At 38.2% G+C, this 25,421-nt stretch overlaps 3 protein-coding genes across 7 annotated transcripts; 1 reads left to right on the forward strand and 2 right to left on the reverse strand.

The window, feature by feature from the left end:
- Positions 1 to 434: 434 nt before the first annotated feature.
- On the reverse strand, positions 435 to 13,640 carry cfap97 (cilia and flagella associated protein 97). 5 transcript variants are annotated; one of them, XM_026360507.1, is made up of 5 exons: positions 13,475 to 13,640; positions 12,228 to 12,988; positions 11,274 to 11,554; positions 8,425 to 8,587; positions 435 to 839 (listed from the first exon to the last, which is right to left on the reverse strand). In XM_026360507.1, exons 2-5 carry the CDS (start codon positions 12,961 to 12,963, stop codon positions 823 to 825), a joined length of 1,197 nt encoding a protein of 398 aa, XP_026216292.1. In that variant the 5' UTR covers positions 12,964 to 12,988; positions 13,475 to 13,640; the 3' UTR covers positions 435 to 822. The 5 variants fall into 5 exon arrangements, with proteins under 5 accessions (XP_026216292.1, XP_026216289.1, XP_026216291.1 ...); XM_026360504.1 differs by lacking the exon at positions 435 to 839 and adding an exon at positions 6,774 to 7,536 and having other exon boundaries at positions 13,538 to 13,640; XM_026360506.1 differs by lacking the exon at positions 435 to 839 and adding an exon at positions 6,774 to 7,533.
- On the forward strand, positions 4,377 to 6,623 carry slc25a4 (solute carrier family 25 member 4). Its single transcript, XM_026360509.1, has 4 exons — positions 4,377 to 4,580; positions 5,259 to 5,745; positions 5,833 to 5,973; positions 6,084 to 6,623. The coding sequence occupies exons 1-4, from the start codon at positions 4,470 to 4,472 to the stop codon at positions 6,242 to 6,244; spliced, it is 900 nt and encodes a 299-aa protein (XP_026216294.1). The 5' UTR covers positions 4,377 to 4,469; the 3' UTR covers positions 6,245 to 6,623.
- Positions 13,641 to 14,034: 394 nt separating the features above from the next.
- Positions 14,035 to 19,874, reverse strand: ufsp2 (ufm1-specific peptidase 2). Its single transcript, XM_026360971.1, has 12 exons — positions 19,741 to 19,874; positions 19,440 to 19,530; positions 17,922 to 18,105; positions 17,780 to 17,846; positions 17,377 to 17,531; positions 17,025 to 17,217; positions 16,801 to 16,947; positions 16,521 to 16,685; positions 16,280 to 16,404; positions 16,116 to 16,192; positions 15,391 to 15,515; positions 14,035 to 15,293 (listed from the first exon to the last, which is right to left on the reverse strand). The coding sequence occupies exons 1-12, from the start codon at positions 19,741 to 19,743 to the stop codon at positions 15,207 to 15,209; spliced, it is 1,419 nt and encodes a 472-aa protein (XP_026216756.1). The 5' UTR covers positions 19,744 to 19,874; the 3' UTR covers positions 14,035 to 15,206.
- Between the last annotated feature and the right edge of the window lie 5,547 nt (positions 19,875 to 25,421).

Raw genomic sequence — 25,421 nt, forward strand, 5'->3', positions numbered from 1 at the left:
AAATGGAACAAAGTGTTGACAAAAAGGCAGCATAGTCTATAAGATACTGTATATTTAGGTATAAAGGTTATATTTATGCCTAAAGACATGCGGGTTAGATTTACTGGTACTTCTAAAGAGACTGCAGATGCTAAAGTGAGTGTGAATGGTTGCCTGTGATAGTCAGCGTGTCCAGCCAACCTTATAAGAGGATAAGTATAGATAATGGGTGGATGGAACGATGTTTATACCAATATCTTCTGCTAAATCTACTCCAAGTTGTTTATGGACAACACAACGTCTACATGGACAACTGTCACTCAAAAATCTAGATCTAGATCCAAAGAACAATACAAAATAATTTTAAAACAAAATGTTGCCCTCGGGTTTCCTACTCCTACCACTCGCCTTTTCTTTCCTTACCACTCCTCTTTCTCATTAACCTCTTTTCATTTTTCCTGTCTCTCTCAGTTCCACTGTCTCTCATCTGTATCATCCACTCCTGCTATGTTCATCCCTTCATCTCCTACTGACTGTGTCTCTCCAGGTCTTCAAGATTGGTCATGGAGATTTCTCCTCCTTCTCCACCTTGGCTAGTCTACTGCAGGCACTGACCTGACGGCGGGTGAGAAACGTCAGCTGTATGATGCTGTCTCTCTCTTTTCTTAACCCACGCAGACACACATGCCTTTGACTCTTACTGTCTCCAGTGGTCTCTTTAACTTTAATGAAAGCAGGCCAGCAGTCAATAATGACACCATAGAGAAGAGAGGGGAAACACTTAAATAATCTCCTTCCCCCTGAGCTCTGGAGAGCTCAGTCTCTCTGGCTTCTCAGGAGAACTCAGTGTGCATCCCAGCCTGTTGGATTTAAAGTCAGAGGATTGTATTAGCAGAGTGATTTTAAACAGCAGAGTCATCAGGCATCATGACATGAATGATTAAATAACCAATGTGATCTTTTATGCAAAGGAGCTGCGCTATTGTTGATGTTTATCCCCAACAAATTGACTATTTACTCCTGTTTGAGCACAGTTTGCTAAAAATGTTATTTTTGTCCCTGGTTTTATGCTTTAAGTTTTATGTATTGAGAGATGATTTTCACATTATTGCCATAAAGTCTACCTACTACTGCCAGAAACAAGCCAAATCAATCCTCGGTTAATTATTAATGCTAACATTAAAGGTACATCTCACATCAGCAACAAACCAAAAAGAGAAAAATATACAAATATACCTTAACAACAAAATAAACAATCTTCATCCTCCATCCATCTACACATCCAGTCCACTTAAGCAAAGTTAATTCACCTTTCACACCTTGTTTGACAGTGGCAACAAAAAACTAACAAGTCATATTACTTTAATAAGAATGTCTGCATTGTTGACAAACTGTTGATTTGCACAGTGCAGTAGCTGATGATGATTCAAGTAAGTAAACAAACCAACAAATAAAATAAAAGCTTATTTTGAATAAAGTTTATCAGTATTTTGAGAGATGCTAATCCTACACACAACCCTGTACAAGCTATCTGTTTTTACCGCAAACCTAAATCTTTATATGATGTGTTTTAACTGTATTATCCCTTCTGGATGTGTCTTATTTCTCATAATAATAAACAATTTGCAGATCTCCGAAGCTTGAAATACCTTGTGGTTAAATGAAATCCTAACCAGAAATGACCAATCTAAATCTGAAGGAGTCAGGAGCAACCAGTGGCCCCGTGCTGGTGAGTTCTGACCTTAATATCTGTGGTTTTAACCCTGTCTGACATCCATAATCTCTATTATCTTTGAGTCACTACTGGTCTGAGATAGACAGTAGGAGACTAGAGGAATAAAAAAAAAAGATTGTCACAGTTGCTTCTTAACAGATAAAATCAGTGACTGTATTGGTGTAAGAGCTGTGCGTGACGGCTTTGTGTATGTGTGCATGTTTATGTGTGTGGTGTGGGGGGGTTTAACTGTCTGACACCTGCAGCTCTTCATACTCAAAATGCAAATCCAAGCCCACGACCCCCCCATGAACCTCCAAGATCCAAGGTTACTGAGCAACGACTTTCGCAAATCTAGATCAGATTTAAATAATAGCACAAAAAGAGTTTTGACAGCACTTAACACAGAATTAGTTAGTTTGCTCTGGAAATAAACAATCCGATCCAGAGGATTTGAAGACCAAAATACTCAGCCAAGAGTCCCAGGATCCTCCATTTATTTGCCAGATATTTTTATTTTATACTATAATATATAATAATACATTGATAATTATGGATCATCTTAAAAATCATTTTGGAATTTACTGATTTAAAACTCCTCTTGCAGTTATTAATAATACAATAATGATATACAGGCTTTAATTTTACCAACTGTAATGAGAATCCAGAGAATTTGAGATGTAGTTTAATTTCAAATTGCCAAAACAATAGGTATAATTTTTAGTATCATCTGAAAAGATTCAAATTAAACAATCCTATAAAATCAGACAATCTCAACCTCAGTTAAAAAGATAAATCTCTATGCAGCAAATATTTGACTCTTGCTTGGCAAAAAGCAGGTGCAAGCCCCTGAGTCAGCAAGCACCTGCCTTACTAAAGGCAACATGTTGCTGAATCCCTAAGGTTGCAGTCTTGCAGCTGAGCCTGACCTCTGACCTCAGGCTTCTTAAGAGTGTTTCCATGTGGAGAACAAGTAAAGTGATGCATTATTTGTATTGCTGTGTTTCTGGTGTGGAGTAAATGGTGAACAGCACCTGTTTTCATTGGGTAGCACTTTTGCTTTTTGGATAGGTCAGTGATGCTCTTGAATGTAACCCAGCTCTCTAGTGCCACCCACTGATCAGTCTAGGTGGCACAACACAGCAACATACACCACACTAAATTACCCTAACTCAGCCCATACACTGTAGATTAAGTTGACTTGATCAGAAGAGGTCTCAAAATCAAACGTATCAACAGGATAATATTATATTTCCTTCTGTAATTATTTAAAAGATGTAATAATAATAATAATAAACTACTTCTAGCAGGCAGATCATCTCAATTCAACTACAAATCAATTACCAAGCCAATCAGGAGAACACCCTGTGAGCTAATGTACAAACATTTCAGCATCAAGTATTAGTTCGTGATTAATTGTAGCAATTTTAATGACTTAAAAGTGATAACCTGGTGCTGATGTTATCAGAAGAGTGTGTAGTTGAGAAACACTGTTAGTCTTCTTATTAATCCACACACAGAGTGAGGGAGCGCCACCGTGTGGCCATAAGGTAGTTAAAGTCCTGGAAAGATCACTGAGAGGTTGAAAACCACATAACAGAGCAGCTGCACTTACTTTATTGTACTTCAGTATATTTTATTATGTTTTTTACATGTCTTAAAAGTTTTTTTGTTTTACATTTGAAAGCTAAATGTTAGGTATTTTGACATGTGTTGTTTCACTATTTCCATACTTATTATTGTATTATTGTAAGTCCTGACAGTCCAATGAAAGGTAGAAGTGAAGTTATATGAATGAAAGAGTCTTGGAAACTAAAGCCACAGCCGGACTACTGCTGTAGTACGTTATGTCCAACTTCTCATCAGTGGAACAAAATGAAGCCAAGTTGGCCGGGGTGCCCCTTTGGATCATGTTGCTTTTTCATGTCTTGTGATGTCCTCTGTGTCAAGTCAACCAGGATCTGATTTCCGGTGCGAAATTTCACTATAAAACGGACTCATTGTTGCTTCTTTAAGTACATTTAAATGAAAACAGATTTCCCTGTTCCTACTCAGAAGTTCCTACAGAAATAAGTACCCTAAAACATTGTGTTCAGATGAAAAGGTCTGAATGTCTGATGTCAAAAGAAAGCATAATAAAACCAAATGAGATAATCCTGAATTAAAATGATCCAGAAAGAAGTATATTTCAACCTGAAGGGTCATCACTTGTCTAATGATAGGGTATAATTTGACATTTGAAAAGTGTTTAGAAAATGAAATAGAAACTAATTAGATGTAAGAACTCTCTGTACGTTATTATCTATATATGTTGAAGTCGCTCTACTGCTATTCTTCGATTATGGAGCCTAATGCCCCAGATAAGAAACATGCCCATTATTTCATTTTAAGGATTTTGGAAAAGTGTCTGTTTGTCTTGTGGATGAGAAGACTGTTTACAGTGATGAGAAGGACATTTGATAACGCATGATTAACTGTTTTAATAATAATCAAATTACACAGATTGTGTCCTTTAAATGTCCCCGGCTTGGTCGACACTTGACTTCTGGAAGATGGCGCAGGACTTGACCTTCAACCTCGGATATTTATACAAGCTCGTCTATCTGTTTGACAAAATGCAAATCCATCATTCAAACTTCTCGCGATAAATGGCGCTGATATATTTGGACAGATGGGGGTGCCTCGTCCATTTGGAGGGTCGTTGGGTTTCCTTGAGGACGCTGGTGGGGTTTGGAACAGTTACGGGTCACAAATTCACACAAAAAAACAGTCAGTCATGTCGGACGCGGTGGTTAGTTTCTTGAAGGACTTTTTGGCCGGTGGCATTGCCGCTGCCATCTCCAAAACAGCTGTGGCTCCTATTGAGAGAGTCAAGTTGTTGCTGCAGGTAAAATAATTGAACCAGTTGTTGGCCACGGCATGGCCGCATGTTCTGCTGTGTGGTGTGAAAACTGTGCGTAAATGTTGACTAACTGATAAACCAAACACTAAAATGTCAAACAGGAAATCGTTTTAATGGTGAGAAAAGTGTCATAGTGTTGAGTACATTCAGATGGTGTGGTGCGTAATGTCAAGAAGCACGTGAGAGGTTGTGCGTCAATGTGGAGATGGTTTTACGCACCGGACCTTCCAGTGTCACTGCTGTATTGGGGATTAAGGCAGGGGGCTGTTAATATACGTTTCAATAAAATAGGTTGAATTCAAGTTTAGACTCCTCTGTATATGTTTGTTAACTTTATTATTACTGCACTTTAACAACTGACCGCAGTAATATTTAGTGAAAGTGAATTTCTAAATTTAACGTGAAGTATGTAACCTAATATACAGCAAAGTCTCAAGTGACAGGAGAGTGCTTGTAGGCTGACAGACCTACACATACAGTACATGAATGTGAAACGGCGACTAAGATGATGTGAATATATTAAGTTATCAAAACTTGAATAAAAATGCAACACTAGATTGGGTTGTGACTAACAAATGAAGGGTGGTAGAGGTCCATTTGCACGAAGTTTCTCTTGGTACAATATCTGTGTTTATATGAGCTTCTATTGTCTTTGCTTTGCAGGTCCAGCATGCCAGCAAACAGATCACCGTAGAGACACAGTACAAAGGAATCATGGACTGTGTGGCTAGGATCCCGAAGGAACAGGGCTTTCTGTCCTTCTGGAGGGGCAACCTGGCTAACGTCATCCGTTACTTCCCCACCCAAGCCCTCAACTTCGCTTTCAAAGATAAGTACAAGAAGATCTTCCTCGGAGGAGTGGATCAAAAAAAACAATTCTGGCGCTACTTCGCTGGCAACTTGGCCTCTGGCGGTGCCGCCGGTGCCACTTCGCTCTGCTTCGTCTATCCTCTGGACTTCGCCAGAACAAGACTCGCTGCCGACATCGGTAAAGGTCCAGCTGAGAGAGAGTTCACCGGTCTTGGAAACTGCATCGCCAAGATTTTCAAAACCGATGGACTCAGGGGTCTTTACCTCGGATTCAACGTGTCAGTTCAGGGTATTATCATCTACAGAGCTGCTTACTTCGGATGTTTCGACACAGCTAAAGGTGCGCACTTGTTCCAGCTATTTCGCTTTTTGTGTATGTGTGGAAGTTCTGGTGACAAGCGGCTGATTTGACTTCTCCCTCATACAGGTATGCTGCCAGATCCCAAGAACACACACATCATCGTCAGCTGGATGATTGCTCAGACTGTCACCGCTGCAGCTGGTTTGGTCTCTTATCCCTTTGACACCGTCAGACGTCGTATGATGATGCAGTCTGGACGTAAAGGAGGTGAGCATCAATGCACTTTCAGAGATGCGTTGGATAACTATGGCGCATTTACCCATTTTACTCATGCATTCATGGGAATTACGCATAACTATCTGTCTCCATTTGCGCAGCTGACATCATGTATAAGGGCACAATCGACTGCTGGAGGAAGATCCTAAAGGATGAGGGATCAAGAGCCTTCTTCAAAGGTGCCTGGTCAAACGTGATCAGAGGCATGGGTGGTGCCTTTGTGTTGGTGCTGTATGACGAGATCAAGAAGTTCACATATTAAACTTTCTAGTCTCTCCAATCCCCAAGGAAACCCTTCACTTTGTTTAAGTCTTACTTCGTGTGATAGAGTGATAACAGCTTGTGATGCATTACAATGTGGGCACCTGTTCTTCTGCAACAGCCCAAGGAAAGTAGGTACACTTGACCCGAGTTAACATGCCTCCTCACAGATCTGTGCCCAAAAGGCACAGTCATTCAGTTCACAAAGCCGGTGATTCAGCGGACATGTTGTGATGATGCAAAGGATGATGCCACAACACATCATGTGCTCCTCATGTTAGTGTTTGTGAATTAGTTGCTGAGGCCCATGTGTTATGTTGTGACCACTCTGTATCTCACCTTATACATTATAATTTATTAAGAATAAACATTTCTTAGTCTAACAGTCCCGTTTTTTGAACCCTGAAACTGAAGCAGCTAAAGTGTTCAAACTATTATGTATCTTATGCAACTGTGCTATTCCTTCTATGTTAAAATGTGGTCAGAGAAACACCTGCTAAACACAATGAAGATGCACCACTGTAGGGTTTTGTCATCCCTGATTTTCACCTGTAACCATTTGGTCATAAAAAGTACTTCACATATTTTGCTCTGTCACCTGCACTGTTGACATATATCAAGCAAAAAAACAAACAAAACAGAATATTTGCTTTTGTAAGGAAACATTTAAAAAATATTCAGTCTTGAGTACTAAAATTCCAGTGGGTAGTTTAATGTACAAACATTCTCCTAATCAGCCACTTTTTAGTGGCTATAACACACTCAATAACACACCGTGGGACAAATATATTAGAAATTATACAATAAAACACCCACATACACTTTCATCAACTTATCAATAACTTTTTAATTATTTAAAAACATAATTCTTTAGTGTATCATACATTGTACAAATGTGACACAAACGGGAATTACCGATTTGATAGAAATGTCATGTCTCTAATAAAGAATCAATTGTTATTTTTATAATCTCAACATGGCTTATGAAAGCAAGGCAATATTTTCGACATAAATAGAGCAAGCAGTGTTGTAACAGTATTATCGTATAGTAATCACAGCTGTACTATTCAATATTCAATTGCATTATAACTGCTTTGAGCTTAGGCTGTAATGATGAATGAATAGATTAAACTAACGGGAACCAGCAATGTGCATCTCACTAGATAAGTTGTTAGCTGTCAGGTCAGGATGCACTCACTTTTTTTGACCTAGGTACAGGTGTGCTGCAGGGGTCGGTGTGGACTGAAGCCGCCCTGGAGCTGAGGTGTGTAGAACTGGTCGGCCTGGGACCTGCTGGTGTAGATGACAGAGAGATATTTTGTCATTACAGACTTAATATTTCATGTTCAAAGTCGAATATGTATAGGGAAATAAACACACACACACACACACAAGCACAATCATGTATTTATCAGAGTTATTAAATGTCCGTAAGAAGCAGACTTAGCACCCAGGGTTTCACTATATGTCAATGATCTTAGTTCTGACTCTTGAACATCAAGTGCACTAACTATAAACAGTTTCACAAAATTCTGGCATAATGACAGATTTTACTAAAATTATCATCATCAACTCTTCAAGTAATACAGGCATTTAAACTGACATTTAATGTGATAAGAGTAGAAACATCAGTGGAACAGCTGTTATCGATCTATGAATTAATGGCTGTTTCTTACCAGTATCAGTCATCCACAGCTGCTTTACTCTGCCTGAAAGTCTTCTCCCTCTGTTAATTAAATCTCTGCAGCCATCAGCGGGTCAGATGTCTGATAAATATGCTGACAATTTGAGGAGTTCTACACAGTGTCTACACATGTTGATCCTCTTTGTTTACCTTGAATAAATCTTCATATTCAAACACCACCAGGCTGCTGCAAACTGATTACACAACCGCAGATGGCAGCAACCTGCTCTTGCGGAACCTAAACTCTCTGAGGTTTGGGTGCACAGATGTTTTTATGATGTGCAGCTACCTCACAGTTTTACCCAAAGTGATAATCCTCTCCTGGATCATCTCCAGGGTTTTATCAACCATATGAAATATGTACATTTGTGGTGAAATAGAAACAAAGGGACATTCTGGTTATTTAAACTGTCTCGTATAATGTTTGCTGAACATCATGGTAGCAAGAATGGCTTTTCTTTTTTTTTTACATATATATCTACACACAAGTCATCTACCTGAGCTTGTCCGGCTGGTAGACCTATCTTTCTTTGAGGTGGGTCTACAAATGGGGTATGAAGGAGCTCCCAGGTATCCAACTTGGCGCTGATAGTCTGCCAATTGTTCTGAGCGCTTCAGGCCAGGTGTAGGCTTTACAGACTCCAGCCGCTTCAAGAAAGCCTTAAGAAACAGATTTTGACAATTAATTGCAAGTCATAATGTATTTTTGCACATTTGCCATCAAATTATACAATTTTATTGAATCATTAAGACGTAACACAGGAGAAAAAGGAAAATAAAAAGTAAGTTGTGTAATTTAGGAGGATGAGGACACAACAACTGTTCTGAAACAGGTGTCAACTTTTAACAAATAGTTAAATATTAGGTTCAATTTGAGACATTTAGGATATCACTCCCATTCTCCTTTATTACAACAGTCCATCATGCTGTTAGTCTGAACTTTAAGGAATTCAGTATATTGTATGTTTGGAAAGCAAGTCTTTGGTGCCTGTGTGTATGTTACTTTCTTCAGACATAAAATAATTATATTTTATATTATTTTGAGTGAGTCATTTTAGTTCATATTTGTTCTGACCCACAACATTAAATAAACACATGCAGTAATTCTTAAAAAGTGTTTTTAACATTCAAAAAAGTACTAGCCTCAATAGAAGCACAAGATAGTTCCCATTCTAGATATGCCCATTATGAAAATAGAAAAATAGTTCACAGCAAAAGCAACCCAACAGCACGAGGCAGGGCAGTGTAGGCAAGTGGCTGAATGTTGTACATGCAGTCACACTCCCACATGCATGCTGTGCAAAAATCCTTCAGTAAGCAAAAAGTAAAACCTACATATGAAGCAATGAGACAAGCAAAAAGCTCAACAGTCCAAAGACTGTGCTAGTTCACAAATTCATAAAGGACATAAAAGGCACCACTTGCTTCTACAGTAACTGCAGACAAATGTGTCACCTGCTGCATTTTTTAACATGCAAATAATCTTCAAACAAAACAAATCCATCCATACTGGTATGATTCCTCTAATAGAAATTTAAGTATATCTTGAAATACATAGTATAACTACTCCTACATGTGCAGGACAAATGAGTTTTCTCACATGTGTCATGTGTGGGGTGGATACACTGATCACACAGCAGATTCAGTTACTTCACTCTAAGAATAGAGAAGGCGAAACTCCTGACAACTCAGAGAGATGGACTCAAGAGACAGAACAGTCTGTCCTAAAAATGACTGGAACACATTCAGTGATAACGATAAGGATTAATAAAAGCTGTCTCATTAATAACATAAGTGACTTTAACCCTGAAGAAAAGAATTCAAATTGTTTCATTTACTAACCGAAACACCCTGCTGGCTGCCAATGGTTAATCCAATTATATTTTCTAAATTATTCTAAACACTGCTGCATTTTACACATCGTCTGAACCTGTGTTTTTCAACTAAATCATTAAGCACAGTTAATACTTGTGGCAAGAGGCTAAAGCTTCAGAGGCTGAACTGTCTTCTAATGGCACTCTGTGTTGCTGCAGCTAGTGTGCCACCTGCTGCCATCTGTCCAACTGTATCTGTGTCTGCTGTCAGACTTGCACCGACCCATTACCACTAACCGATATATGTAATTAGTTTTCTTAAATATCTACATCTGTTAAATGTATTTAAAAAACGCAACCAATGCAAGAATATGCAGTACTGTAGATAAAATGCAAAACATTTTCATTTACTCTTTAATAGTCAGTGGGTATAAACTACTACTAACAGATTCCTTCAGGCACACCTTTTCTGCTTCTCAAATAGTTGATTATAAACAGTGAATGGGTCATTTGATCAAAAATGTCTTAGGATGTTATGCACTGGCCTGCAGATATTTTTTGCAGAAAATCATTGATGCAGTAACATTGTATAGTGGATCAACTTACATTATTGTTCAATACTATTGTGGCTTCAATAGGTACACAAACTTTAACAAAAATATATTTAAAAAAGTAAGGATGCTATAATATAGGTTAAAGCACTGATGATTTAAACAATTTTAGGATACGGTATATTGTTACTGCCAGACGTTAACCAAGAGGTAAAAATAATCCAAAGAGCTTGCAGCAGGTATGTAGTTTAGTGTAATTTTAGCTAGAAATAGTTAAACAAATAAAGGTGGAATGTCTTCTATCAAATATTTAATAATTATTTAGTCACATATTAGTTTTCTATTTGTGTTAAAATTTGTATTTTATTTTTTTTAACTATATATTTAGGATCTTTGGTGACTTTTTAATATATATTTTAACATATCTGTACCGAAGTAATCTCATCTATCTATTTCATTAAGTTTTACAATCCTGGAAATTTCCAATGAATTCCATTTAGAAAGTGCAAATTGGAATTCAAGGAAAATTTTTTTTGTATGAAAAAAAATGACAGAATGCAGCCAGGTGCCATGTAGGATTAGTATATATACACAGTGACTAATAAGAATGAAATCAGTTTAGACAGAGACAATAATACATGCACTGTGTCCAATCAGAAGCTGGCACAATGCTTGATCACAAAACCCACCTAAACATAAAAGCACACTTTTTGTCTCCCAGGTATCCCGGTAACCCATTTCTAATACAGAAAAATAAACATATAAAAACATGCAGCATGTAATGGTGTGGTTACATGATTAACAGTGTAGCAATTAATCATGTCTGCATTTCAAAGAGTATCATAAAATATGTAAACAGAAATCAAAGACAAAGTCAGGAAAGATTATCTGACTGGATGCTGTCATTAGTGTTAACACTGCAATGGAGTTAAAAAATGAATAAATAAATTACCAAGTTTTGACCTGAGCAGTAAAACTCACCAAGTTCTCCCTCTCAATGCGTTGCTGTTCACGCTGCCTGTTGAGTGCACTGTGAGAGAGGCGATTAAGAGGTGAGCTACTGGCCACATTTGTTTTCTTCCTTGCAACACTCCCTGGTCTGGGCCCTGGAGAAAGGCGTGAAAGCTCTCGAAGAAGTCGCTGGTTCTCTCGATCTATGCGCCGGACTTCATCATTGCTGAATGAGTAGTTCTTCCTGTTTCTCCCTCCAGGATAATGGAAGTCCAGTTTACCTCCAAACTGACTTTCTGCATGGAGAGAGCCTGATGGATGTAAAGTACATGTTACTGTATCTTTATCTGTCTTTAAGAGATTTGTAAACCTTGGTACTTTGATTCCAGAGTAATGAGTTTGTTTATGTGACAAAATTTTACTAAAAGCCAATGATTTCTGTGTACACAATAAAGCTAAGGAACATAACCATGAGATAATGAAACAGGCTCAGTGATGTCTCTGATGAGAAAAAGGTTTGTTTTGATTTGATTTAGGTGCATTTGAAGGGAAATTGTATTGCATGTTTAAGGCCTACATAAAGATTTAAATGTTATATTCAGCAAAATTTCTGATAAAAGTATGATAAAAGTAACATTAGTTGTGGTTTAGGCAACTATTTAGCTGGTTTATTTGCCCAGTTTGGAACAACAACAACAACACCTTTAAGTGCACAACATGCTAAATAACATTTACTATATATCTAATGACAGCAGTGATGGATCTGAGTTATGGGCTGTGATTCCTGAAGTATGTTTATTTTTTTTCCGACTTTATGTCAAGTTTTACGTTTTGCTTCCGAATACAAATGCACTTTTACCTATTTGAGAAAGCATATTGACTGTTTAGGTGAATTACTCATATCAATCTTCAACACTTGTGATCAGGTATCACAAGCAAATATAGCTTATGTACAGGGTAATGCAAGCATGCAGTTGTACTCACACTCATCCACATCCTGATCTGAGTCCTCGTTATAACGTGCATTGCTAAGGCCACTGGAGGGTGCACTCTCTTTGTGTTGCTCTTGTTGGCTTTCTTCTGCAGCCACTTTGTCATTCAGGTCCACTGACTGGAGAGGACTGATGTCTGGAGATGAAAGGGGGCTCACATCTGTCACTGTATCTTCTGACTCAACTGTATGACTGGTAGCTATGTCTCCAGATCCTGTGGAGGCTCTAGTCTTTCTCTCTCTTGGTATTGAAGAAGACTTCTTAGATTTAGGAAAAGTGGGGGATCCTAAACTGCTTCTTCCATTGTTACTGCTACAGGAGCTTTCTGAATCTGCATCTACGCTGGTCTCAGTGGAAGTAGGAGATGGACTTCGGGTGCGCCAATTTCTTATCTGTTTCTTAGTAGATAGTTTATTTCGACTTTTTGAGTGTTTGGTACTCGGTAATGCTTCTTCTTCAGTCTCATATTGACTCTGGTTGCTCCCATCCTCGTCATATACCACATGCTCAATGTGTTTCTTTGTCCCATCACTCCTCGGGGACAAACCAACTTCTATTTTTTCAGTCGGTTTAACAGGAAGCCTTTCATGTGCTGACGGACTCTCCTTTTCAGCCTTCAATCCTTTCTCCGTCACTTTCCCTCCATCTCTGGTGTTGCTGCTATCATCACCGTCACTATCAAAAAATGAATGATCCACTTCACCATCTAGTTCACTGGGGTTGAACATGGCAGTCAGCAGTAATACACTGAACCTGAAAGGCAGTGTTGAGAAAAACAACTGTGACAATGTTTTTTTCACAGTTTAGCATTTAATTTAATACAAATCACAAGAGACGTTGTTGCTCCTCATTAACCCACAAACTTTATCTACTGTGTTTTACCTCCCTAATTGTATATTGTTATTATTACGATTATAGTAAACTCGAAACATCCTTAACTTCTGTAATCTATTCAGACTCAAACTCGAGTCTGCATTCATTCTGTAACATGCTTTAATGTTGTATAATTAATGTATTTACTAAGGAAATCACTGTATTGCAATCAAATTTAGCATGACATTTGGAGAGTGAAGTTAACCACCTGTACGAAAGGTTACTTGACAACACCAAGACAAAGCCTGTTTTAGGACTAGGTCGCACTCAAGCTACGAGGTTGACAGCTAGCTTACCCTAACATTAACGTACTGTGTCGTATTGGTTCAAGTTAGCCAACTTTAGCTGTATTAGCTGGTCTCGTACCTGACGGAGAGTCGCACGATAAACAACGTCAAACTTGACAGCTGTGTTTACTTCTCTACACACCTGTGCGTTCCGCTGGGAAGATAAATTAAAGCATAAACTAAACCCAAATTAAACACACAATCTCCGTTCACGGGTAACTACAGCTGGACGCGACGAGCGTAGCATGGTGCCTAGTAACTGGGATGCAACGTCACTTCCTGGCAACGGTTGTGCAGCAGCGCTTGCGTGTGTTTGTGGCGCGTGTGTGTTACCAACGTCACCCAACAACAACAACAACAACAACAACAACAACAACAACAACTAATAATAATAATAATAATAATAATAATAATAATTGAAGCAAAAATGAAGAAAAGATAAAAACTGGTTATTGGATCTTAATATATTTTAACTATTTCCAAAGAGAAGAGTTAACAATCACATATTTTAGCCTATATTATTTATCAAACGTGATTAATTAATTAGTCTTCTCTAATTATTCCCAGGAATTTACTTGTTTTTAACAGATGGGTTTATATTTAAATAAAACAAGCATTCTGCTGTAACAGACCCTTTCATTTCTTTTATTAAATTAAATGTATTTTTATTGTTTATTTCTAAACTTCTAGACATCAGCATATTAACACATTCTGCCCACTCAGCAGATACAGAGCACCATATGCATATCTTACATTTACAGAGAAAAAAAAGGTTTCAACTGCAGCGCTTTGACCTTGTAGTCAAAAATAAAAATAAAATGTTAAGACTAATTAAACAGAAGCTGTGCAGGAATAGAAGGGAGGTCACTTAGTTCATCCTTAAGTAACTGCTCCCCTTAGTGCATCTCCATTATCAAGGAAGGGGATTATCTGGAGGCCCGTTCCCCCCAAATTACAATTTGTCACGGGGTTTTTTCTTAATAACATAGTTAGACCTACAAGTGACACATACTAATGAAATGCCTATGTCCTAGGATTATAGTACTTGAGGGAATCTGTCGTATAAACCTGTCTGCCCTGTGTCATCTCATTAACATGCTAATACAGTGCGGGTAGGGATGGACATTTTATGTGGGTATTTCAGTGCCCTTCTAACACAATCACCCCGTGGATAAAAAAACTGACAAACATAGACAAAAGTATAAGATTTAAAGATATTTTGTTCATAAAATTCACATTTATTCATGTCTGCTGGTGAGAAGAGAAAACCGTCCAACTGACTCTGACAATTGACTGGTTGTGAAAAACTCAATTACAGGGAACAATTGTTTTCCAATAATGGGCTGTGTCGGGGGGATCAGTGAAGATCAGGCTGCATTCAAAAGCAGCTTCTCCTCTGCACAAGTAGTTCTCAGAGTGGGGTCAAGGGCACCTGGGAATCTTTTACATGTTTCCAGAGGTCCACCAACAAATGTGATTAGCGTAATATAACTTTAACGTCTTCACTAGCAGATGTATAAAACTGTCCTCCAATTTCTTGTTTTGTCCAAATAACCCTATAAAACCCAGACATTCATTTTATTATCTGTACCTTAAAGAAATAAAAGTATGAAAGCCTCATACACTGAGAATCAAAGGAAAATCAAGGACATGATTAAATACAGTACAGTAAAAAGGTGGGTTTCAGTAAGCTACAGACAAAGTTCTCTTACAGTGGGAGTCAAGAGCCTTGATGCATCAAAAATTACAGTTGAGTTTTGTGCATGCTTTTCTTACACCAGTCAACGACAATCTGAACTGAATCTGAGAGCTCAGAGGACGTTTGGCCTCTGGGGCAGACAAAGATTATAATATGCTGTTTGATCCCAAAACTCTGGTCCTTTCCAGCCACACCAGCCCTGTAAAATAGCAAACACACACAAAGGTCAGCACTGAGATCAAAATGTTATGTGGTGGAGAGAGAGATGGAGCCACGTGGACGCTTGTAACACTTACCTTGTCTGTGATAACCTGTAGGTCCTCAGCTCCTGTATAATGTGGATCTAGGATGAGATAGCGGATCTGCCCAGTGGTCTCACTCCATGCCACACCCAGAATAGTGTGAGCTAAAACTCCTCCTCCTGCAACAGACAGCAATGAAAAATTAAAACCCCTGCTATGTATGTCTTATAAAGAGCTTTTACAGTTTTTGCACAGACATGTAACTCTTACAGGGAAGAAAGATTTATAGATCTTTGTTAGCTACTGTATAACTAATCTGGGCTCTAAACCTCTGTTTCAACAAGAAAGCAATACATCGTTTGCATTTAAGAAATAAGTATTCAGTTCATAATTTTAGCATAAGTAACTTACAATTCTGCAGACAACATTGTTAACATTGCTATAACTGCACAAATTTAATTTAAGTATAAACTACTAAACTACAAATACTAAATGGACTTTCATTAAAAACAGTGCAAATCCAAATGATGTCAGGTTTCAGTCTAGTGTTAGTTTTAGGTGGCCCTTACTCTACATCTGATCATAGAATATATGTTTAATATTAATGACATGTTGCTGTAAACACATTAAGCTTAAACATTTATTAATACTTCTGCACAGTCTCACAAAAGAAACACAGAACAAACCAACATTGTTACACTCACTGTATAAATACACATACATGTGCAAGCTGAAAATGATTAATAAAAACCCAAATGACTTGTAATAAGCCAGCTCACCAATCATGACAGGAGTCCCTTCAGTAGCGAAGTGGTTTGCCAGTTCTCTGCCTTTAGATGCCAACTCAGACCCCTGACTGAAGAATACACAGATTAGTTGTCATACATGTAATTCATCCACATAAACATGATCGTAGCAAGGGGCTTTTGAAATGTAAACACACCTTACAAACATGATCTTAGAAGTGACCCCAAGGAGCTGGTTCAGAACAGCCTGAACCTCAATGGATCCGATCCACTTCCGTGATCCCACAAAGGATGTCTGTTTGTCTCCAATGTCCACTAAAGCCTGGAAAACAGCAACCCAAAGAGAGGCAGGCATCAAATGTTAATTAATAAAATAAATAAATAACAAGTAGAGTCACAGTTTCTACTGTACTGTGATGACTTTTACAAGGACAGCACCTGTTGGATCTCTTTATGAGTGGGCACAGGTCGCTCTACGTAGCCCTGCTGCTGGAACCAGGAGCAGATGGTCTGCAGGGAGCGATAAGCACAGCCCCAACCATTGTCTTCCATTCGATCCTGCATATAGTGATGATAGCTGTAGATCCCCTGTACCAAGTACACCTTGGAAAAAAAGAAATACATAAGAAAGATGAATAAAGCTTACTATTCCTTGCACAGTTATTGAGTACATTTCAGTCCCTACCTCCTAAAAAGAGGAAACACAGATTACACGTACCTTCCCATTATCCAAATTAGGATGCGTGAGGACCAGATGTGGGTTTCGGAGATAGCCATCCTTGTAGGGCTCATTAGGAAAGTGGTACACATTGGCTCTCCTAAAATAGGGCCTGTCTTCTGGTAGATCAAACTGTTGATGCAAATCCTGCAGAGATTTTGTGTTAAAAGTGTTGCCTGCCTGTTTGTTTGGGATCATAAAGAAGCCAAATCTGTGGTTCTTACTTTACGCTGTGTCTCTAGTTGGCTGTCAGGCACTCCTGTGGGATACACCACAGTCACCAGTCCTTTTTGCTCTGGAAGGAGGAAGTGGAGTGGCTCAGGCATCAGCAGTGTGGCACCATTCATGTGTTGCAAAGCCACTTTCTCCATCTCACTCAGCTGATGAGTTAGCGCCTCCACCAGTTTCTCACAGGCACTGCAACACCAGAACAAAACTGGTCAAAATCTTTACCAGCAAGAGACAAGCTTCATTTAAAGTGGTGATAGCATGAACAAGTTTATTAGGAGGGGGGGAAGGTGAGGTTAAGGTTTGATGAATAGTTTAAACTTAGTTTTTTTTAAAGGTAAAACATACTCTTTGATTGTGTCGCTGCAGCTGGTGCAGACAACACAGTCCATGGGAAGAGCGGTGGACAGGAAGTGGGATTTCTGGACTGTTCTGCTCAGGATGGGGGCGGAGACTGGTCCTGGCTTTGTCACCTCTGTCATTAGTTGCAGGTTTATGACACTCTGAAAAGTATAGTGGCATAAACAAACAGCATAAAGACTGTAAGTTATTAAGGTTTACTGTATCTGCAGTGTGGAAAACTGCTAAGTTGCTGTAGTTAATATGTTGCTGTAAACATAGTTAGAAACAAAAAAGGAAGTATTTTGTTCAAGCGACATTTCTAGCCCCCTGTTGGGAAAGGCGCTGCAAAAATTACTATTTCTATCTTAGCACTCCCACATCCATCTTCACATTAGAAACACGTACTTACTGCTACTGAACCCTTTTTGATTTTCCTTTTTCCAGATTTCTTGCCAGACTTCTCATGTTCATCTGTCCTGAAGTAAATTAAACTGTATTTACTATTCAGTTAAGACAGGAAAAGACAAATCAATCTACATTAACTGACTTACTGTATCCACTGATGTATATCTTCACACAATGTGCTTGGAGTTATTTCTTCAGGTGTTATATAAACACCTGTGTTAGGCCAAATAATTACAGGACTCTCAAAGAGGTTGAAGACACAGGATTTGGATTTCACCTTGGATCGGAGGGTCTCAAATGTTCTTGAAATCTCCTTGTGCATAAGCAGTGCTAACAGGGGACACAGAGACAGATAACATTTACTTTACCGTTTTATCACAGGGACAGAAATATAAAAAAAAAACACAGCTTCTGTAGGCTAAAGTGACAAATACAAAGTGAAACTTCTGTAGAAGAATATAGCGACATCAATGATAAAAATAGGAGTAGAAAACAATGTGCTTGTCCATAAATCTATATAAAATGGTTGTCTGAGGTTCAGAGCAATGGGGAGTGTGGAAAAAAGGTGAAGAGGGGTGTGCAAGCAGGAAGGAATGGGTAGAGAAAAGTGTCAGGCGTGTTGTGTGAAAAAAATATCAGCGAGAATAAAAGGAAAGGTGTTCAAGATGGTGGTGAGACCAGCGATGCTGTACGGCTTAGATACAGCGGCACTGAAGAAAAGATAGGAGGCAGAGCAGGAGGTAGCAGAGCTTAAGATGCTGAGGTTCTCTTTGGGAGGGATGAGGATGGATAGGATCAGGAAGGAGTCCATCGGAGGGACAGACCATTGCAGATGTTTTGGAGATAAAGTCAGAGAGGCCAGGCTGAGGTGGTTTAGACATATTCAGATGAGAGGCTGTGAATATATCAGTAAACAGATACTGAGCTTGGAGCTGTCAGGCAGGAGGTCTAGAGGAAGACCAAAGAGGAGATTTATGGATGTAGTGAGAGAGGACATGAAGTTAGCTGGTGTGACAGAAGAGGACGCAGAAGATTGGGGTAAATGGAGGAAGATGTACGCTGTGGCGACCCCTGACAGGGAACAGCTGAAAGGTAAAGAGGAAGAAGAAGATGATGATTATTATGGAAGAATGTGAGCGACCTGCACCATTAACGTAACCCCATCCCATAGTGAACTGCTACACGCAGTCAACATCAAGGCATGAAATCAACAAAAGCAAATCTTGTGGACAGCGATGTTCACGGTTTTGAAATAGATTCAACAATTCCAGCAGCTGACAATGCAATCTTAAAAATACTAGAGTACAGAGTAATGTTTATTAGTGGAACGTGAATAAGTGTTGTATTAAAAAAATTATGTGATGACCCCTCTTCCTAGTAAACAATGCTGCTTACACACTGACATATTAAACAAATACTTTTACTTTGATACTTTAAGTACATTTTCCTGGTACTCTTACTATATTTCTTATGCAGGACATATTGAAAGTATTATTTGAATAAAAGATTTGAATCCTTCTGCATCTTTCTCTCATGTACTAACCGGTGTGTTACAGCATCTGGTAAGAAGACAAATAAAATAAAGACAAACTACTGTTAAGACCTCCTTAACCTGCTAGAACTACATTTTAGAAGTATATTGTGTTAAGATGAACATACAGTACCATCTGTGCTGTCCAAGTGACATTTGAACTCCAGGGGTCCTTTGACTCGAAAGATGGTCCCAGTGTTGGAGGGATGAGAGTTAACGAACACCTGAGATATCAGAAGACACATTAGCAGCTCGACAGAGACCAACAAACAGTTTATTACAATCACCTGTTATTATCTGGACCTATCGAAAAACAACGAGGAACTGAGGAGACGCGCTTGGCTGAGTCTACTAATCAGCTGCAAGCCGAGGAAGCTAAAGCTAAACAAAAAGAATATGAACGTTTCATTTAGCGACCATATCACTAAACTTACCATCGTGGAGTTCAGTCCTGCGACATCAAATCACTAAACTATCTGCTGTTTTCTAGGCGCTGGAGGCTGACATGTCTGTGGTAGGAAATATTCAACGTGTCCCTGAACGCCGCATCCTATTGGACCATACCGATCCCGCCCACAGACGGTGCGTTCATGGTCGCCTGTAATTATGGACTCTCTTGCTGGGTAAACTTTTTTAGCTTTTGCAATGAAGTGTGTTAAAGGTGAAATGGGTTTGATCGTGAACCCTTGTCAGTGGTTATAGAAAATAAAATATAGGTCTTCGTTTTTAGGTCTTCCTCAGTTCAGGGGCTTGAAAAAAGCCGGAAATTCATCTCAACTCTTCAATACAGGCCATGATAAAAGGAGAGTGACTGAGATTGTTTTGGAAGGATTTTAAAGGCCAGTGTACAGTAAACAACAGTATGACCTGCATAAATATTGTGTAACATATTTTCTTTAATTTAAATTAAAATATGTAATTTAAAGCTCCACTAGATTAGATATGGATCAGAAAAGATGTATAAAAATAGAAAGATAAACTGTGCAAAATATATCAAGCACTTGAAAATGAAGGCTTGTAACAATAAAAACATCCAGCTAAATATCTTAAAAGGTTTTCCACTCAGTCGTACTACTCAGTGCTATTATAAAATCTCCTGTAGTGGTGCTGTTTCTGCAACATTAAACGTGTCTAGTGAAGCATACTATGTCTAATTACCCCAGCATCTGTGCCCACGTCACCCATCTTATGCAACACTGGAACGCATGTGTCAATGTTCTTGTATTTTTCAATTTTTGTTTGATTTCATGTTTACTATTTTGAATTAGTTTACTTAGTTTAACCAGAGAAACCTTTTTGTTGGTGCACTGTCTGTTTACTTCTGGCTGTTATGTGAGTGGTCACTGTACGGTTATTGTATGTAGCACATTAAACTAAGGAAATTAATTCATTCAAAAAACTACTGCTACTATTATGAGGAGAAATTCCAAACAATGAAAAACCTTTTACACATTTATGTGTTAAAACCTATTCTCGCCCATTATGTCTAATAAAACAAATGCCACGAAGAAGAGCTGAAAATGAGGTCAGTTTTAGGTCAGTGGTGTTTTGATCTAACATTGCTTCAGGATAATATGCTCAAGTGTTTGTTAAGATCACTGAGGGAGGCGCTGAGATGATAAGCATTCAGAACAAACTGTCAGAAAACACACAAACAAACAAAAAACACTTTGAACCAGCCTCTATATAAATCTGCCAAGTAGTGCTAGGGAACTAGTTTTCACCCACAGGTCTCAAAAGATACAATGAAAAATTCACTAGAGTACATAAATGCAACATTACCAAAGATGATTTACTGTAAGTGTCTATTAAAGAGCTTTATGTGCCCGAATGTTGCCGTCTGGCCCCCGAATGTTTCTTCTTGTTAAACTGAGAGCAGCTGAAGAAGACTGTATACATTGTAATGGTCTGAGGTCATGGCTTTTGAGTTCCTGTGGACTTAGAGAGCTCTGCTTGATTTGCGATGAGATCAGTTATAGTATCTCTCTGTGAACTATAAACAAAGTGTCAGGGTCTTTGAAGAGTGTGTGCAGGGACTGAATGTACAGCAGAACAGTATGAAAGTTCATGTTGGAAATCCACGTTCATCACGTGGGTAGTCATAGAGTGTTTCTGTGGTAAAATTATTCATAGTATAAGAATGTACACAAAGAATTGTATCAAAGTATATATTCACTGATACAGATGGGGTGGACCAACAGAAATAGAAATACCTTTTAGGACCATTAGGTACACCAACCTGATTTTAGGTTGGTGTACCTAATGAGCTGCCAGTTGAGTGCATGCAAATTATGAATATGTTCTAGGATTTAAAGGTGGCACATACTTTACTGTGAGGCCGGGACTTGAAGAAGACATTAGGATTAGATTAAAGTTCTTTTTAAGGGATAGTTTTGTCTGTTCTTTACATTTTTAAATTAACTGTAATTCATCCTTCTGTCCATGATGGTTGTTGAAATATCCCACAGCACTCAGTTATTCTCTTGAGTTTTCTGACCCATGACATTTTTCCACCAACTTACGCCGGAATCACATGAGAAAAAAAACATTTGCATTGCCAGTTTGAACACAGAGGAATAATTGCAGCAAACAAACATGTTTGAATGTTCATTTGAGTCCTAAGTTGTTATTTTAAATCCAAATTGAAAACCTTTGAACCTCTACTGGTGAGTTCAAGACTTATTGTACTTTTCAAGTCTTATTCTCCCGTTCATTTTGCTGGAGAACAGTTAAACATTTGGGGTCGTGGCGTGCTCAGAGGCGACACTGAGGAAACAAGCTGCTCTTGTTTCTCGCTGTTTGTGAACAGGTCATATTTCACATTTACATGCTAATCCTCTTATCGTCCATGGAATCCATATAATCCCGTGTGTTAATTTTGCATCATGTGAAAAGCTTCTCTGTCAAGTTACGTTCATATCATGTTCCATCCTTGATTGTGGTTATGTAAAACTTTTCAAGTGAACGGGGCAGCCTGTAGGAATATTTTATTGATATTGTTGCCTCTGGGTATCACATGACCTTGATGATCATTGGTCTCCAACTGAGGCATGAGCTCTGATCCTGGTCATTCACCATTTCTAATGGATCCACTCCAGGACAACGGAGGAAGGGAGTGAGAGAGACAAACTGAGGAGGGAAATAGTCTACTGGTAATAATCTACTGGTGAAATGAGACTCATTTTTACTAAGTGTGACTTACTTTACTAGAGTTTTCCCACTGGATGTACTTTGCTGGGGGGAAAATATCAATTTAATTTGTTTAAAGCTGTTGTTAGTAATATTTTTTCAGATCAACATGACAATGTGATCAATTCATACAATAGGATTTACTGTTGCTAATTAAAATTACCACAAAAATGAATAAATAAATAAATAAATAAAGCAGGAGCTAAAACAGCTTCACCTCCACCTGATCCTAATGAAATATCAAATAATACAATACGGAGTGATTTTACATTTGATATTTCTTTTAGTATGCTCTTACATATATAAAACAATACATTTTAGCTACTTTTGTTTATTTGCTAAAAGGGTCTGATTACTTTTTTCCACTGAACAAAGGAGCAGCTTGACTTTCTTGCTTTCTTTCCTTCTTCTCGTACACTTGCACTTTCTTTTATCATATTTCCTCTACTTGATTCTTTTTTCAATAATCAACTATAGCTCAATTCAGAGATCAGTGAGATGGTAAAGATGTTGTGTCTTCATCATCTAGCACCTGGATTCAGCTCATTAGTCATATGTACTCGCTTCAGATGAAGGTGACTGTTTTCAATGATTTTCTGTTTCCCTTCGTTTCCTCATTTTGTAGGGTGGCTGCTTCTGTGCTTATTCACCTTTGATAAAATTTGGTGATAAGGTACAAAGGAGCAGAGCGCAGCGAAACTTTATTTAGGTTCATCTGGGCACCGATCAGAAGGTGCATGTTATGGATAATAATGGCAATGAAGTTTGGGTCATCTGCTCTGTGGTCGCAGAGGAATGAGTAAGACCTGAAGATGGCCTGCAAGATCTGCTCCGACGTTACAGCATTGCAGCTGCCTCTTGAAGGGAAATGATTGATGGAAATCTTAAGTGTGTCTGATACAGTGAATGAAGATGGTAATCTGTTTTGTGTCAGATTTTAACAAGTGAGCTTTTTAAATTTCCACATTAAATTTAACTTTCATTACCGATCTTTTCAGACATGTACTGTGCCATACTCAGAATAGCCAAAACAAAGATACAATAAACAGCAACAAGAAAAACAAAATTAAGGCATATTAAGCTGTAAGTTTGCTGTTTCAGTATGTTCTGTACAAACAATATAATTTAAAAAAGTGCCCATCCACCTTTTTTCAGGGAGTTTCTCCTGATCTGTTGAGGCTAAGGACAAGAGGGAATGACAAATCCCCTTATGGCAAATTTTAATGTGTGATCTTTGCCTTTATAAATATCATTTAAGTGAAATTATCTGACTAGCTCATCTTAAAACTTTCCTTTTAAATATGTCCTCAAAAATAAGACGTGCAAAGACTTTTATCAGCTCAGTCAGGCAAAAGTAGACTTGTTCGACTGGAGCTTACATTTTGATGCAGCCTCTCATTTCTGTTGAAACTTTATTCCTTGCTCTGAGATATCTGAAATGAATAGATATGATTTGTACAGAATATTTTAATTAGGCTATGATGACATTTTTTAAACGTGCTACAACTTAAAACTTCCTAATTTAGCCACCGCTTAACACAATGCACAATATAAAAGTGTCAGAGATAAAAGCAAATCCACAAATGCTTGAAAAGGGCAGTTTTTCAGCTTACACGAAAAATACTGTAGTTTAATGAATAATACTCACAGTTCTGGCCACCCTGTAACCTAACAAAAGGATCTGACCTTTAATTTCTAACCTTTAAACCTTTTGTGTTGTTCCTGGACCTTGTCGTTGACGGGCAGCCAACTCCAACAGTGAGCTGGCTCACAGTTAAACTGCAAAAGATGAGAAAACTCTTGTTGTTCATTTTTTAAACTATGACATAGATTTATAACGTTAGATAAAGAAATTGTCTTTTCAGACCAAACAAGGCATGCAGGCTGTGCTGCAGCCTCATCATGGCCAATGAAAGCTATTTTTGACATGTCTTTTACAAATGAACACCCGACATATCTAATCACCACTGAACCATTTCCTAAAAAGTCTTAAATAAATTATCTCATTCACTAGTTTGCACTCAAACTCACATCGTTTGCAACCAGATATTGCTGTATGTATGATGTCTATTTACAGGGACACAAATACTGCAGCAAATATAATTTTATTTCATTTATTTATACAGATACAAAACACATTAATCAGTGTTTTTTTTTTGCAAATGTGAAGCAACTGCCAGCTGTTTTCAACAGCACATAGACTTCGAACATTAATTAAGTTATAATAGAAGAAATACATATGTACAGTCAGATGCCGTAGGAACAAACCACTGTCTCACTCTGCAGAGGCTACAAAGAAAAACATGAAGCAGTAAAATAATGACAAACAATGACAAACAGCATAATAATATAAGAATGGATTCATTGAAAACAACATCATTGAGTCATTGAGTACTGAAATTCTGATTAAAAATAATCATTAGATACAGCCCCACAAATAAACAATTTTAACAATAATGATGAATGGTTGTTTTTAAGTAATATTTCTTGAAAGTCACCCCAATGAAACATAAACTGACAAAAAAGATGCAAAAAGTGAAAACGTTACAAACTGATCCCAATGACAAATTATGAACAATAATAACCTAAAAGAGACACAAATGACCACAAATACAGATAGCAAATAGCAAAAACGTGACTCTTTCACCCTGGGGGGGTCCCGGGTAGGACTGGTTTGGGAAGTCCTGTGGGACTATTCTCTCATTACGCATTCAAGGAACAGATATTTTATGTTTAGGAAATTCTTACATATAAAAAAAACAAGAACTGCTCCTGCAGGGGATTAGAGTCTACAAAAACAGGTCTACCAGGTGTCCGACTAAAACAGCGCTAGGTAATGAGATAACCTGCCATTTATAACCTTATCTGATTCAGACGGACTTGAATTTACCGAATTTATACAAAAAACAAACCGTGCACTATTAGT

This window comes from Anabas testudineus, chromosome 1 (genome assembly GCF_900324465.2).
Source record: "Anabas testudineus chromosome 1, fAnaTes1.2, whole genome shotgun sequence".
Taxonomy (NCBI): Eukaryota; Metazoa; Chordata; class Actinopteri; order Anabantiformes; family Anabantidae; genus Anabas; species Anabas testudineus.

Bases quoted from the DNA above. Each gene is read 5' to 3' on its own strand.
- slc25a4 (XM_026360509.1), top strand. From the start codon at position 4,470: ATGTCGGACGCGGTGGTTAGTTTCTTGAAGGACTTTTTGGCCGGTGGC. The intron at 5,746-5,832 runs GTGCGCACTTGT...TCCCTCATACAG, and splicing joins ATGTTTCGACACAGCTAAAG to GTATGCTGCCAGATCCCAAG. The intron at 5,974-6,083 runs GTGAGCATCAAT...CCATTTGCGCAG, and splicing joins GCAGTCTGGACGTAAAGGAG to CTGACATCATGTATAAGGGC.
- cfap97 (XM_026360504.1), bottom strand. From the start codon at position 12,963: ATGTTCAACCCCAGTGAACTAGATGGTGAAGTGGATCATTCATTTTTT. The intron at 8,588-11,273 runs GTGAGTTTTACT...CTGTTTCTTAAG, and splicing joins GCATTGAGAGGGAGAACTTG to GCTTTCTTGAAGCGGCTGGA. The intron at 7,537-8,424 runs GTAGATGACTTG...CATCTACACCAG, and splicing joins TACCAGCCGGACAAGCTCAG to CAGGTCCCAGGCCGACCAGT.
- ufsp2 (XM_026360971.1), bottom strand. The intron at 17,847-17,921 runs GTAAGTCAGTTA...AATTTACTTCAG, and splicing joins GATATACATCAGTGGATACA to GACAGATGAACATGAGAAGT. The intron at 17,218-17,376 runs GTATGTTTTACC...CTGGTGTTGCAG, and splicing joins TGCAGCGACACAATCAAAGA to TGCCTGTGAGAAACTGGTGG.